This window comes from Leishmania infantum, chromosome 36, assembly GCF_000002875.2.
Source record: "Leishmania infantum JPCM5 genome chromosome 36".
Taxonomy (NCBI): domain Eukaryota; phylum Euglenozoa; class Kinetoplastea; order Trypanosomatida; family Trypanosomatidae; genus Leishmania; species Leishmania infantum.
This window is the reverse complement of record NC_009420.2, coordinates 818,669-834,025: the sequence shown is the minus strand read 5'-3', so window position 1 is coordinate 834,025 and position 15,357 is coordinate 818,669. Positions and strand designations below refer to the sequence as shown.

Below are 15,357 nucleotides of genomic sequence, written 5' to 3'. Positions count from 1 at the left end.
GTGCGCGGGGTAACAATATGGGCAAGGTGGTAAAGAGGAAGCGCAGGGGTGGGAGCTGGTGAAGCTGCTACGCTGCGTCACATTGGGCAGTCCAGTAGACGGTCGACACCACCGCAAGTGTGTCGGAACCACTCTCGGGGAAGCACAAGGGAAAAGCGGTGCACGCGTACAACAGACTCACGCGCTAGCGCACAGGTACCTTTACTAGGCCTCCTCTATCGAAAGGCTTCGCTCGGGCACGTCGGAGAAGACGGCAACAACGGAGGAAATGGGCAGGAGAGCGTTAGAGGAGAATGGAAAAGCAACTAAGAAACACAGACGCCGCCACTTAGTCGCCGCCCGAATTCCTCAGGAGCCGGAGTAAATGCAAAACAGGAGAAGAGCACACAGAGAGAAAAATGTGTGTTTGTGTGTGTGTCTGTGAGAGAGTCGATGAGGAGGAGGTGCTTGCGGAAGCGGAGAGGAGAGAGAGGGTGGGCGGGCGGGGGGGGTCGAGATGAACGCAAAATCAATGAACACGAGACAACAACAGTTCAAAGACATGCGTACGCGCGAGCGCGCGCGCTAGTCGAGAAACAACGGGAAGAGCTGTATGGCGGGTTTTATAAGAACGAACTCAGAATGACGACGAGGGGGCGGGGCTGAGTGGGAGAGGGGACTAAGAAGAGTAGGCCACGCCGACAGAGAAAATTACCAAGACGGAAGAAACCTGACAAAACTCCTCGGCTGCCTCTCGGATTGAATCATGAACGGGGCGATGGGCGCTCTTGTGCTGGCGTGCGTCTCTCTTTCTGCGTGCCTGTGCGCGTGGAGGAGAAAGGGACGGAATACGGCGTCGAGGTGGGGAAGGGATATTTCTAAGATCAGAGAAACGCATAGAGGAAGAAGGGAGAGCGTAAGGAGGGAGAGGACACGATGGGCGGAGCGAACGGCAGAGACGTTCAAAGAGCGAGAGAGGGCTGGAGGAGGCACGCTTATACGGCGGGAGAGAGATGGGAGAAAGAGGGGGGGGGGCAGCGGCGTAACTCTGAACCCGATCTAGGCTCCAAAAAAAAAACGAAAAACCATGAAGGAGACACAGCGAACCAAGGAGACACAATAAAAGCGCCTTTACACACACCCCACCCCTACTTCGTGAGCGGCGCCTACGTTGGTACACGACGTGGCGTGCACCAACGCAACTGCCCCCTTCTCGTTTCTTCGTTTTTGTGTCATTGTTGTGTTTGCTGATCGATTCCTGCATCGTTGTCGATGGCGTTGGGCTGCATGGCCCTTTCTCTTTCATTTTTTTTACAACGTGGATGCAGTGCATAGCAGCTTAAACATCGACCGAGCGTGTTCGCAGTGGCACTTCCACACACAAAACGAGAGCGCTGAGAGACAAATACATAGCCACCGCATTTGGCTCAACCGACAACGGCAATCACGCAGCGCGTCAAGGATTTCACGATCCATGGCGCTCTGGTATCGCGAGTCGCCATGCCTCACCAGCCCAGCAGCTCTTTTCCGTGCCTTTTCTCTTCCGGTGTATCCCCTACTCAGTTGGTAACTTGGCGGGGCCTTCCACGGCAAAGCGAGGTAGTTGCGCCAAAACCTGCCTGACGCTCATATGTAGCACCTCCGCCGAGCCGCCGCTGTGGGAAGCGCGACGACGTGCGCCACCGGAGAGGGTGCCGTTTCCCCGATCAACGTTGCAATACCCGATCATCGTCTCGGCGCCCTTGAACTTGCAGCAGTCGTGCTGGTAAAAGAAGTCGATTCGGTTCTTCTCTCCGCGTGTCATGGCACGATAGCCCAAGTGGCGCCAGAACGGGATCGCCTGCACGTCAGCAGAGATCATGATGAACTCCAGCCCCACCTCCGCGCACCAGGCCAACAGCGCCGCGTTCAGAAGGCGCCCAAAGCCGTTCTTCTTGTACCCAACACCAGTTGCAAACAGCGGCATCTCGGCAAACCGTATTGTTTCCTGCTGATGCACCGTCACAGTGACGGCGCAAACGAGCTCCTGCGTTGCAAGGCAGCGCAGGTACCAGGAGTAGGAGCCGCTGATTCGCTTTCGAGTGCGGGTGGAAAAGCTGCTCGGCAGTGTGACGATGCGGTGCAGCTCGGGTGGGTCGGGGTGCAGAAATTGCGAAGAGTACAGCTCAATCACCTCTTCGCGTTCCTTCTCCGACCGCACACATCCGAACTGCAGCGCGTACGGTCCAGGACCGGTGAGCTTGGGGAAGTGCTCTTGAATGGTGGAGCGGAGCAGGCGCTGGGCGTGCGTGCGGCGTGGTGCGTGGCTCGCTGCCGTCGTTTGACTCCCAGCCATGAAAGACGAGGTGGGGCTCGCCATGAGAGGAGAGTTGCCGCTCTCGCTGCCGCTCTGCTGACCCGCGAAGGAGGAGCTGGTTCCTGCGGCTGCCCCTGCTGGCGAAGACAGGTCTGCACCGGCGGCCGTGAGGGGCATGTGGTAGTCATGGAAGAAGATGAGTCGTTGCACAAACGTGGGGTCTACGAAGGTGTGGGCATACACCTTGGCAATCTCCCCTCTCTCCTCACGCGTCGCCGCCCAGTATGCCTGGGCAAGCTGGTCCAGCTGAGTCTCATTGAGCTTCACCGTTGAGTAGTACTTGAGAAGCGTCGCCCGCTCTTCCTCCGACAACATCGTGCGTGTGTGTTAAGGCGCACGAGCGCTCCTTTCACCACCTCCAGCGACTACGCGTGAAGGGGAAAGGGAGAGGGAATTCTATGAAGCTATTCGGGGGGGGGGCAAAAGACCGTGTAATGTGTGATTCACCACCAGAGACTCGCCGTGCTGGAGTGAGCGGGGGTGAGGGAGGAAGTTTGTCCGCTTTCTCTCTTACGTTGGATACTTGCGAAGACGCCGCCGGCCGCAGCACCAACAGAAGCAATAAAAGAAGTAAAAAGAAAGCAATGCTGTCCTGGGCGGTGTCGAAGAGCGCATGCCAGTCACGGAGTGACGCAGAGTTTGCGGCAGACAGCAGAAGGCGCAAAGAGAAAGAGGACGGGGACGACACACGTGAGCGTATAGAACCCACAAGAAACACGCACCTCCCAAGCACGCCGCCATGCAATACATGCACCCTCCCTCCTCCGCCCACCCCCGACACGAACATACACACAGAGCACAAACGGGTGCTACCCAAGAAACGGGCCAGGGGAGCAGCGCCACATCTGCAACGGCGCTTCCCACAGCCAACCTTCTCAGTAGCCCGCTCACTGTCCTTGAAGCGCGCCCTTTTCCATCCTCCCTCACCTTACAACACGGCAGAGGCCGTCCAAGGCGGCTTAGACAGACCAGCAGTTGTAGTGGTGGTCACTTGTGCGTTCATCTATTAGTATGCAGCCATGATCTTGTGAACACAGTCGCTTATTAAACCAACCCACACGCAGACATGCCTTTCACAGAAAGGCCTCGATACCGTGACCTTGTCGTGCCTGCCTCGATAAGGTGAGGAAAAACACATCAGCTGCTCCGTTCTCTTCGACTTGCACGCACGCACAAGCTCGCCTAGGCGCATGTACCCCATCTTAAGCACGTGCATCACGCGTCATAGCTTCAGCTCTCCTATCTTCAGCATAAATTGCTCCCGGTGAGGCTGTTGCAGCACCACGGCCATGCTGGCCAGCACCGATGTGGCAGAGGTCACGAAGAGCACGTCTGGATCGAGGGTTTCGTTCAGCTCCCGTTGGACCGTGTTGAATAGGTTGATGAGAAGATCAATGCGTTCCGCGTCGGAGGGCACACGGGTGACCCAGTCCTCCACCTGGAAGTCCTCCATCTGCTGCCGCAGGCTCCCATCCACGAGCTGGAGAACATAGGCTTTGAAGAGGCAACCGTGCGCGAACCGCTCGTACACCACCTTGTACGTCTTGTACGAGTGTCGCTGGGTCCACATGGACGGGGCTGTCTCGCGGTGCCGCTGCGCAAAGTCGTCGAGAAAGCTGGAAGGGGTCAGGAGCGCGTCGCACAAGGCGCGATCGCACAGGTGGAAGGCCGTGTACGGGGCGGTGACCCTCTGGAACCACGCCGTGACAGGCGTGAGAAACTCGGAGGTGAGGGATGTGAAGAACTTGCGCACCATATCATCAGCGACGGAGAAATGCGAGCACGACGTAATGCCGTTAGTCGCCGCCGCCGGATCCACGCGGTGTCCGGAGGCGCTGTTAGTGTTCGCTGAGGACAACGGTGGTGTCGGGGAGGCAAAGGGTGGACTTTTGGTGCTGGTAGTCGGTGAGGAAGCCGTTCGCGGATTACCGTGCCAGTGCGTAAGACTTAGTGAGACGGATGTCCGCTGGGCATCCGCGTCAAGCAGGGACACCATCTGTAGCCGCTTCAGTAGCATCTGCGTTTGCTCCTCGTGGTTCAACAGGAAGTGAACAGAAGAATCGAAGTAGTTGTGGAGGCGCTGCTGCAGGTTTTTGCGCGAGTTGTCCTGGTTGGCGCCGCCACGCCTTCGGTGCTCGGCCGCACGCACCGACTCCACTGTGGTCTTGTAGTGATCCGTTGTGAAGAGCGTGACAGAGAAGTCGACAGGCGACGGCATGGTGATCGGGGCCGGCGCTAGGTGAGCCGCAGTCGCCAAGGTTGCATCACTGCTGTCGGGACGAGCATGTCCTTGTCCATGTGAGAATCTCTCCGCGCGGTTGCTGATGCCACTGCCGGGCTGCGCCGGAGACTCCCCGAGCGCGCTCGTAGACGCGTGCTCCCCAGCTAGACTTCCATCCTCGGTGCGCTGCGCCTGTTGCGCTGCCTCCACTCGGCGACCCGAGTCATGAGACGGGCTCGAGGTAGACGGCGACGTCTCCGTCGAGGACTCCACGTTGTAGGTGGCGGGCAGGTCCGCCGTATCGGAAGAGGCGGAGGAGAAGATCGGTTTTCGACTCGCCACATCGGCGAAGACGTCACCGTTGCCGTTGAAGCTACTGAAACTCGACGGCACCACCGTGACAGGGGCGCGTAGGCCGTTTTGCTGGTGCGCGCTTGTGGACCCACTACCCAAGGATGTAGTGGAGTTGATGCTGCACATGGCCACCGACAAGGGCTCCTGTCCAGACGCCGTGCGCGCGTGGGCACCGTTCCACGGCGGCCGCGGCGACTTTTCGGCGCTCGGCTCCCCGGGTAGCGCTGACCGCAGCAGAGAGCTAGCCAGCGACGCTGCTGTACAGGCACCTGACCGCTGCGAGTGGAGTGGACTGGCCTGCGGCGGAGGTGAGATCGCCCCAGCCACCGCGCTCGGTGGCGGCGACGCGATGGAGCCGTTTACCGTGATCGACGTGTTGCTGTCCATCACGACCATCAAGCTGGGCCACCCACTGAAGCTGCGCAGCAGGAACGGGTTCGTACCGGCCACGATGAGGCCCTCGTTCCTCGGGAAAGAAAGCACCTTGCCCATCCGACTCAGTCGCGGGAAGTCTTCGTTTTGAACTGTGAAGTAAGACCGCAGCGTGCCACTGAACTCGATGGGCAGCACCAACGACGCGATGCCGAAGGCCGCCGCGGACGCCATGCAGGGAGTGTTACTGAGGATGAAGAGCGGCTCGTGGCGAATGAGCAGCTCCCACACGTACGTGAGATGGTGCAGCTGCTCACCGAGGAGTCGGAAGAGGGGCAAGAAGTCGCTGCCCAAAGCGCTGCCTCGGTGCCGCGGGCTGCCTCGTGTCACCTCCATAAACTCTACTCGCGTGTCCACCGACATGGCACTGCGCATCGAGGCGCAGCTGCTGCGCGTGGCGCGACTTGACTGCCGCTGCGAGTGCGCCGGCGTAATGAAGATGAGGGCCTGCTGAAGCAGCGTCACCGTGTAGCGCGCCTGCGGGTGAGGCGAGGGCCACTGGGCCAGCTCCGCCATCGCGTCACTCAGCACGTCCTCTTGTGTGTAGTGCTCGGCGCTGTAGGACTGGTCAAACTCGAAGTAGGCCTCCGGGACGGGGATCAGTAAGCTGGACACAGGCACCTTACCAGTATCTGGGGAGAGGGGACAGCACTGGCAAAAGCGCGGCGCCACAACGCGGAGGATGATCTCGTGCACGTTGTAGTACGGCAGGTGGGAGAGGAGCACCAACACCTGCTGCACGTAGCACCGCGGCACGTTAGGGTCATGCTTCTGGCGGTAGAAGGCCGCGCCATACAGCTCCGGCACAGTGTTTCCTGTCGTAGGTGGCGCCACCGTCTGCGAGAAGCTCTGCACCGCCGCCGTGGTGCAGTCTGGCATTGTGAAGTAGAAGATGAAGTTGTACCCGCAATCCGGGTTGCAGTCTGGGAAGGCGCAGCGCAGTAACTTAACCTTGCCCTCCTCTGTGATGGCATCGGGTGGGGAGACGAATTCGATCTTGGGCCCGATGTCGAGGTCGAAGCGGATGGACATTAAGCAGTCCACCCACGATGATGACAGTGATAATGGTGAAGACATTGTTGTCGATGGACGCGAAACGCACCCGCACCCACAGGGAGGAAAAAGCACAAGAGGAGAACGCGAAACAGCGTCACGTAGCGAAGACGCGAAATGCGTCTGGCAGCGAGTTCGAGAAAATGGCGAAGGAGATGCGCAGAATCGAAGGCAAAGAGGGGTGGAGGAGGGGGTGCGTGCGAGGGAGGGAGGTTCCAGCAGTAGTAGCAGCAGGCAGGCAAACACAACGTTGGTAGAAGGGGAAGCGAGAGCGCAAGGGACGGAGAAAACGAGGTCAAAAGTGAAGGAGTAGGGAGATAACGATGGAGAGCGGCGAAGACGAGGAAAATACACATGAACACACACGCGCACACACAGAAACAGGGCAAAGCAGACAGAGACGGCGACGAAAGCGGTCGAGACAGAAGGGGGTGGAAGAAGAGAGGGGCAACACAAATGACAGAGGAGAGCAACGGCAACACGAGAAGATGCACACGCGCGCGTGCACGATAGAGTTAATAACACTTCCCCTGCAGAGCCTCGTGCGGAGGCAGAAAAGGTGCGCAGAAGCTACCACTACAAAAACATGACACAGCAACAGCAAACGATGGAACGCCACAAGTGCCTTTCTGTGGTGGTGGCGCAGTTAGAGAAATGAGAGGGACGTCTCGAAGTGGACAAAACTCATGCAGCCCTGACGACTGTCTTGCAGAGAGCTGAGAAAGCAAACAGCGAAAAGCGCGAAAAAAGGGCAGGAGTGCGTCAATGCACACCCACAAAAAGACGCACGCACAGAAGCGAGATTCGATTTGGGGAACTGAAAGAGCCAGGAACAGAGCAGCGAGAAGCGGGGCGGGGCTCCGTCAAGCACGCAAAGAGAAAGACCACGATGACACGACACACTCCACGCAGCGCGCCCAGAAATACTTCACTTGGAATGCGCGGGAGACGGGAGAGGTGAACGAGGAAAGTGGTGGCAAAGGCAGGCGCGCGCGCGACATCCCCTACAAGCACACCACACACACACACACGCACTGGGCCAGAGTGGGTAAAAACAGTAATTGGGGGGGGGGGACGGAGCGAAAGGTGAATAGATGACGCGTGCAGACGAAAACCGAGTGAGAGAAACGAAATGTCCTGGTTTCCTGGAGCAGTGTTCTGCAAAGAAGGGAGGAGGGGGAGTCGGTGTGGGTATGCGGCTGCGGGAGGGAGAGGACGAAGGAAGACCGGATACACCCAAGAGGTAGTCCACTGCCTGCAGTTCACCTTGTGTTACTTTTCTTGACGCCTTGAGGAACGACGAGCGCGGCCGGCGAATAAGAGCCGAATGAAGGGAGTGGGAGACCGAGGCCAGCTCGCTCCGTTTGGATTCGCTGCGCCGCGCACACACCTCAATATTGATTATCGTCGAGTACGTCTCTGCTACGGTGGTGGTTTTCTTGTGCAGCTAACTACCTCGCAGCGAGACGCCTCCGCTTTCAGCTATGTGTTTTTTTTTCTTTTCTATTCGGGTCGTGTTTCGGGAAGTGCTTCCAGACAAACGGCGGCAGACCAAAGTGAGCCAGCAACGCAGGCGTGAGGCATAGGAGGATTCATCTCAGAAACAGGAGATGCATAGGAAAGGGGAAGGGAGTGGCGAGGTATGTGCTCATGTGTGTGTGTGTACGTGTATGAGGGAGAGGGGGGGGTATGATCAACGGTGAAGAGAAAAAGGGGCGTAAATAGAGAGTTGAAGAGGGAAAGGAAAAGTAAAAAGAAGGAATCACAGTCCCGTGCAAGTTGAAGCAGCACGCGAACGCCCTCGAAGGGGGTTGGGTGTACGCTGGGCAAACCGAACGGCACGCCATGCGCGCAATGGTGCTGCGAAGACAGCCCATTTGAGTGAGGCAAGGCGAGAACACAAACGCACACACATATAAAAACAGAGAAACACGGCCCATATGTGTTTCTCCTTTCGTCCCTTGTGCAGAAGGCACCCCAATGCCGCTCTTCAAGGATCGAGTCATGCTCGTTGACATTCTTCTCCATTTTTGGTTTTTCTGTGTGTGTACGTTGCACCACCACCAGCAACTCCCCCTGTATTTTTTGTCTGCTTTCCATTTTTTCCTGCAGCGCTACTGCATGCGAGCAAACAAATGTACATAAAAGGTAAACATATAGAGACACACACAGGCGTAACGCAAAAAAAAAATAATAATAATAGTCATGAAGGAGTGCGGGGCAGCGTAACGCCGGCGTCTCCGAGAACATGACAATCACTAAGCGGGCACAACGTATGCAGAACAGCTGCGCAAATGAACGATGTAGGTAACAGCCAAAACAGACAAACAAAATGCATACATATTATAAATGCCTAACCCACACACACACACACACAGACTCCCCCTCTCCAACACACAAACTCGAAAAATGAGGAAAAGCAAGTGTCGAGAGACATACCTCACGCATACACTTCGCTACACTTCCCCGTTGGACAGGGTGTCTTGCTGCGAAAAGAGAGCGAGGCGCGCAAGGGTCTCAGCAGGAGCCTTGGAGAGAAGGGGATGAGGTAAAACAGGGCAGAGAGAACAAGCAATTCGTTCCCTATTAAGAACACACACGACATCCCATTCCATCCCCTTCCCCTCCCCCAAAGACAACACAGAAGGACACCACTACAAAACTGGGGCGCACCGCTTGCGAGAAACAACGGGAAGGGAGAACAGAAAGACAGGGGGCGGGTTGGTGGCAGAAACGGCAGCAGTGCAACACCGTCCACTGTCGAGCCCGCGCACTCGTACACGCACGTCCACAAACAAACAGATGCAAGGAAGAACCGCTATTCTCTTTTTGCTCGTCCGCTCTAGTGCTTTCTACTCTCTTGCGGGGAGAAAGCTGGACCGTGAATCATGTGCCACGGGCATGAAGCTGAAGAAAGCCGGCCGCGACCAGCGATGTCGTCGTGCCACCAAACCAACTGCCGAAGTTGCGCATGCCGCTTGGGTTGTACCGCCAGAGCGACGAGTTGAGGGCTCGATGCACATTGGAGTCGCTGCCGGGCCGCTGCCCCGGGCCTTGGTGGCTCGCAAAGAGCCCGGTCAGCTTTCTGCTGCCGAGGGAGCTTCGACGATATACTCAGTCAAGACTCCGCTCCCATGGAGCCGGAGCCGCTGACTGACGACGCGCTTGTCGTCTGACCAAGCGCGTCGGTGTGGCTGTGCCAGCCGGCAGCAATCAGAGCGGCACGGATGCTATTCACCACGCTGAACTGCACTATCGATGCTCACTCAGCGGCAGAAAAGCTCAGCGAGGGGGTCTCGTCGGCCGTTGTCATCGCCGTTACAGTGCAGCTTCGCTCTCGCCACTGACGCTGTGTACGGCGGTATGCGTCGCTGGTGGTCCCAGGCGCAACTAGTGTGGAATGGCCGTTGCAGTGCGTGATGGCGCCCTTGCTAGTGGGACTGCTGCGCTTGAACAGATTCAGTGTCCACAGCACTTCGCACGTCTGCCCAGCGTAGTGCGAGGGAGTGGTACACCTGCTATGAGTTCTGTGCACGTCGCAGACGTCGGCGCAGGCTGCACTTTTGTGTGTGTGTGTGTGTGGGAAGCTCTGCGCCGACATCACCAGCTGCGATGTTCATCTTATCCAGCTCCGCCAAATATCAGCGGGTCCGAAATGAGAAAGCCTGGACCGCTGTCTCGAGCAAAAGTCTTCCCTTGCGGCCGATCACTAGCGCCAGGTGATCGACTGTCGCGCTGATGCCGCTGCCCCACATTTGGAACCCAGGGGCCCCCCGTAGTTGGGGACAGGGAAGCCACTCGCTGAGCCACGCCTCTGCCCTGCGTGTTCAGCCCTGCTAGCTCCTCACAGCAGCCAAATGCGGCGGCGACACCAGTGCGAAGTCCAGATGAGAAGGCTGAAGAAGACCTGCCAAGAGACGAAGCGACCGAGTCAGACACCGGAGGCCGGGCAGCGACCGCCGTCGCCGCTAGCGACGAGAGAAACGGGGCACTGGACTGCTAGCTCGGCTCGACCTGCTGCAGGACGGCGGAAGCGGCAGGGCAGCCGGTGACGCGGGTCCACCTGATTGGCTACGTGACTGACCTCCGATCCGCAATGTCTCACTACAACCTCAGTCTGCACCGTCCTAGCGGGCCTGGAAGAGCCGCCGCCGATACGGCAGCGGCGACGATCTGATGGTTGGTGAGAGAGGGGGGTGTAAGACGTGCGCTGTACAGGCGTCATGCGTTGGTGCCGCCGTAAGTCGCGTATAGGCGCTTGCTGGACGGTTCCGTTTCTGGTGCCTCGACGCCGTCTGTGCAGGCAAAGTCTGCGACAGGAAAGCGGCAGACAAGTCGGGTTCTGACAAGTGGAGCGAATGCAGCACTGGCTGAGTGTCACAGGAGTGCAGCGACGACGACCTTCGCGACTGGCTCAGCGTTGATAGAGTCGCGATGCGCGGCCAGCAATGGCTTGCGGGCCGTCGGGCGCCATGGCCTGAATCGCTGTAAGGCGACAGGGACGTGATAAGGTGCATCGATCCTTGATGCCGGCGACACCGCCTCGCCACGGCAGCGGAGAGAGCCTGTCTTTGCGCAGTAGCCGGCCTGGCGGGCGGCGGAGCAGCGAGTCGGTGCCCGTGCCCCCGCCAGCGCTGCGCTGTGCGGAACCACTGGGAGGCAATGGCGCCCTCACCTCTTCTGACGGGCTGTGCACGCGGGGCTCTTGGCGTAGGGGTCGGTGTGTACGGATGCGAGGGAGGAGGCAACGCATGAACTACAAGCGGCGACGGCGACGGCTGCTCGCGCAGCCTCTGGCGAGAGAGCGGAGTGCTACGCTTCGTGTCACTGAGCCACTTCGACAAGTGTGGCGATACCGAGAATTCCTCGCCATCGCGACGTGCAGGAGCGGATTGGCTCTCACCAACTAGACCGGCGGCGCTCAAGTTCTCCCTGGGCATTGGCAACGCTGCGGAGGAGGCCAAAGACAACGACCTCCACGAGCGCGAGGAAGCCGGCGCCGTCCGGCTAGATGGAGAATACTGCGGGTCGTTTCCTTCCTTTTGCAACGCGCCATCGCCAGTCCCGTTGCGGTTGCCTTGGTTGTCTCGCGGTCGCAGCAGCGCGTTAGACCCACCGCTCACGCTCCGCCGCAGCTCTCGGCGCAGCCGCTGGCGAATACTGCGGCAGAGCGCTGCGATGGCGGAGTCATGAGCCACCAATGGGTACGCATCGTCTGTGTCCATAAATGGCCTGTGCATGCTGCCGCCACTTGCCCGCGAAGAAGCGGTTGAAGTCGACATGCTGCTGAGGCTGCTCAATCGGCAATGCGCCGCGGCAGAAACTGGGGCGAGGACCAGTAGCGAACGATTCGAGCCCCCACTGTCACGCACTGAGATGGTGGAGGAGGCAGCTTTAGAGCAAGGTGCACACCCGCTACCCGTGCTGAGCGATGCACCGTCGGTCGCCGTCAAGCCTGGAATAGGCAGCGTCACAGGAGAAGCCCGTGCAGGCGCCTCTGGGGGCAACACCGGCACAAACGCGTTGGACTGCGGATCGTCGTCGTTGTCCGCCGACGCGGAGGCGGGTGCTGAAGAGGAGCCGCTGCCCCCACTGTAGCGCTGGCAACGCAAGCCCGAGTTGATGATCTTCACAAAGGTATTGAAGTCGATGAAGATATCCGGCGATTCTCGCGCCGGCTGCGCCTGCACGCCGCACAGGCGCTCGAGGACGCTGGGGTTGAGCGCCAGCTCGAACCAGTGCAGCACTTTTATCAGCTGCCCCAGTGTCACGGTGGTGCTGTGGTGGCAGCCCTGGCCTCCGGCGATCTCAGCAAATGCCTTGCGCTGCACATATGTGTGAATGAAGTCATCCCTGTAAGCTGCGTCGGGCGCGCACGAGTTGTTACCGAGCAGATGCGGCGACGGCCGCGGCAGCGCTACTTTTCTGCGCGGGCCCTTACGCCGTCCAGTTGGCTTCTGAGGCCCCGCCAACGCCACCGCCCCGGGAATCCCTGGCCTGGACGGTGAGGAAGACAACTGCGGGGAAGGCGACGGTGGGGTAGACGACGGCAGGAAAGACGCCGACGTGGCACGCCTCGCCGCCATCCGCGCAACAGGAGTCGGCGGAGGTCGGCCGCTGCGTCGACCGGCCTGCGCAGAAGGGAGACGGCACATCTGGGAGGCAGCTTGACAACTGGGGGCAGAAATACTACGCCTCTTCTGCGAACCCTGCAGGTCAAGTAGCGGCTGTGATGGAGCCGCCTTCGCTGGGCGATTCCGCCCTTTGTCCCCCGACGCTGCTTCTGGCATCGCCGACGGCTCTGCCTGCCTCCTCTCCCGTTGCCTGGCCACATCCGAGGCCATTTCATGCTTGAGGTGCCTAAAGAAGGAGAGCGCCTCCTCCACTGTCAATCCTTGAGACGAAGACGACAACCGTAACCGTGAAGCGGTGGGCACGGCGGGCGCTCCTCCGTCGTTGTTTCGAACTACGATGGGGGCGAGGGCGTCACTGTCTGCCACCACAGCAGCCATGAGAGTTCGGAAACGACGGCTGCCAAAGCATGCCTCAGCTGCGTTGAGCAGGTATTTGGTGGAAGGAAACTCGTGCAGTACGTCTGCCGCGCTAACGGTGATCGTTGGCGACACCGCCTTCCTCTGCGGCGGGGCGGACGCCGGCGCGGCGGTCTTTGTGGTACATGCCATCATGGCCTGTGCACGGTGATAAAGCCCGCGAAGTAGCCGCAGCAGCTCACGCTTCCCTACAGGCGTGGAAGTGCTCAGGGCGGATGGGGGCACGGAAGCAGAGCGCTGAGAGCAGTGCTTAGTGGCGCTGGCGTGATTTCTGTGATAACTCGCTTTCTCTTGCTGTGCTCGGTAGGTGTCGTACGCTTGCCGGGCTGACTGCTCCTCCGCGGCGGTCAGCGGGAAGACAGCGAGGGTGGCCCGATTCCTGCCGCAACCCAGAAGGGTAGTGGACGCCGGCGGAGTCGCGCCGCCGCACGCTTTTCCGCGCTGCTCTGATGGTGCGGCTCGACTGAAAGGTGTCGCAGATGGGGTACCCTGGCGCCTTGCCGAACCGGCGCTGCCGTCGCTACCTGCACGCCCACTGCCAGCGCCGCGGTCCTCACTGCTCGAGACTGAGGAGCTGCACGAGTAGCCAGGATTGAGGAAACCCCGGTTGTCCTGCGCAAGCGACAGGAGCAGCTGCGGCCGCTTCTCGAAAGCGCCCTTGTCGCACCGGTGCGTCGCTGAGGGCCGCTGGTCTGTGTGCAAGGCCTTTGCCCGCTGCGCACATCCTGTGTCGGAAGAAGCTGAGGAGGAGCTCGACACGAAGGGCGAGTTGCCCATCGCTCCTTCGAAGGAAGCAGCGCTGGCGCCCCCACCGGTATCTGCAGCCTTGGAAGCATCGAGAGGAGCGCCGCCAGCCACCCAGAGCGGCACCTCAGCAGGGGTGAACGCATTTCGGTCGTCTGTGCTGAGCTCGCTTGTCGCGGCGGCGTCCGCAACACGGCGTCGCTTTTCGGCTGCTAGCAACGTGCAACTGACAACGCCCTTCTCCCGCGAGGGTGGAAACCCCTCGGCGCCTGATCGCCTCACAGCTTCGAGAGTGTCGTTCCGCAAAATCTGGCTTTCCAGCCCAGCACGCCCTGACGACGACAGCGGAGGTGCTTGCGCGCTACCAGAGGATGGCGCGGTGGGTATGGGGAGCACCGAGGCAACCCCACAGCTGCCACCGACTCCAGTACCTGCAGTCTTTATCGCCAGCGCTGATGAGGTGACGGTGTAGCCGTTGATGCTGTCATTGGTGCTGATGGCCCCTGCGGTTGTCGAGGCGCCAAGTTCGCCGTTCGGCGTCGCCTTCACAGAGGTGGCGTTGGAGGTGAAGATGAGCTGCGATTGGGGGCGCCATACAGCGCCTGCCGCGGCGACGGCGCGGATGGTTTTTGCCTTCCCCTTGCGGATTCTGGCGCCTGGGGCACCGACAGGGGCGGTCGCTGTCGCCGCGGTGATACGCATTTTCCGGCTCAGCACAAGCCTTTTTCGAGTCGATCTGTGGGCTCCGTTGGTGGGAACAGTGAAGTGGCCATCCCAAGAAAAGCGGAGAAGAGGTAGGACTGAGACCTCCAAATGAAAGCGATCATGATGCGAGGAAGGGAGGGGGCGACGACAGCAGAGAAGCCAAGCAACCAAGATGATGGCCGTGCGTACACGCCACCCACACCCCTACTAGGATGTAACACGCGGGAGAGGGGTAGTACACGCCGAGACCACCTCACATCACACGGTGACGCAAACGGATAGAACCAGAAACAGTGAGTGGAGAACGAGAATAGAGAGCGCCATGAGGGAAGCAGAGATACAAAGAAGGAAGGGAGGGGGAGGGGTGGGGGCAGCAGCAACCCAAAGCCGTCTGTTGTGGCGGTCTTCGTCATAACTCTTCTGACTGGTTGCAGGCTTCTTTCGTTGCCCCCTCCCCCCTCCGCTCCCTTCAGGACTGCTGACCCCGACTCGTGCGATTCCGACAGAGGCTTGTTCAGTTCGCTCCCTGCGAGCTTCGCTGAGTGCACCGACGAACTGCAAGTCTTTTTCTTTTGGTGCGTGTGCGCGCAAGCCTACGCGTGCCATGATGCTGAGCGATGCGAGAGAGAAAAGTCAGAGAAGCTAAGCCAGCAGGGGCAAACCCACACATTTGCCAACGCCAATGAAGGAGGAGGATGAGGAGAGCGAAGGAGGGAGGAGGTATGCTCCGTGGAAACGGAACAGCTTTCGTTTTGTTTTTACGTGACCATACGACCATGCAAAATTCGCTACACGCCACTCCATTTGGCCTGTCGCAGGGCCCGTCCGCGTGGTGCGAGTAAGCGGCAGATACACGCGCATTACAGCAGTGCGCCGACCCAGTCATCTTCTGAGAGCACGGCCCCTGCATCCAGCTCTGCCCCACCCACCCGCTTCGCCAGTCGCCGCCGGGCGCCCCCTCT

General features: G+C 59.6%; 3 protein-coding genes across 3 annotated transcripts; all 3 read right to left on the bottom strand.

Moving 5' to 3' along the window:
* Positions 1-1,534: 1,534 nt before the first annotated feature.
* LINJ_36_2220 (conserved hypothetical protein) lies at positions 1,535-2,650 on the bottom strand (the record flags this gene model as incomplete). Its single annotated transcript, XM_001469765.1, has 1 exon — positions 1,535-2,650. The coding sequence occupies one exon, from the start codon at positions 2,648-2,650 to the stop codon at positions 1,535-1,537; it is 1,116 nt and encodes a 371-aa protein (XP_001469802.1).
* Positions 2,651-3,557: 907 nt separating this feature from the next.
* On the bottom strand, positions 3,558-6,374 carry LINJ_36_2210 (conserved hypothetical protein; the record flags this gene model as incomplete). The annotated part of the gene is made up of 1 exon (XM_001469764.1): positions 3,558-6,374. The coding sequence occupies one exon, from the start codon at positions 6,372-6,374 to the stop codon at positions 3,558-3,560; it is 2,817 nt and encodes a 938-aa protein (XP_001469801.1).
* A 4,148-nt stretch (positions 6,375-10,522) lies between these two features.
* Positions 10,523-14,392, bottom strand: LINJ_36_2200 (streptococcal hemagglutinin-like protein; the record flags this gene model as incomplete). Its single annotated transcript, XM_001469763.1, has 1 exon — positions 10,523-14,392. One exon carries the CDS (start codon positions 14,390-14,392, stop codon positions 10,523-10,525), a length of 3,870 nt encoding a protein of 1,289 aa, XP_001469800.1.
* Positions 14,393-15,357: the final 965 nt, after the last annotated feature.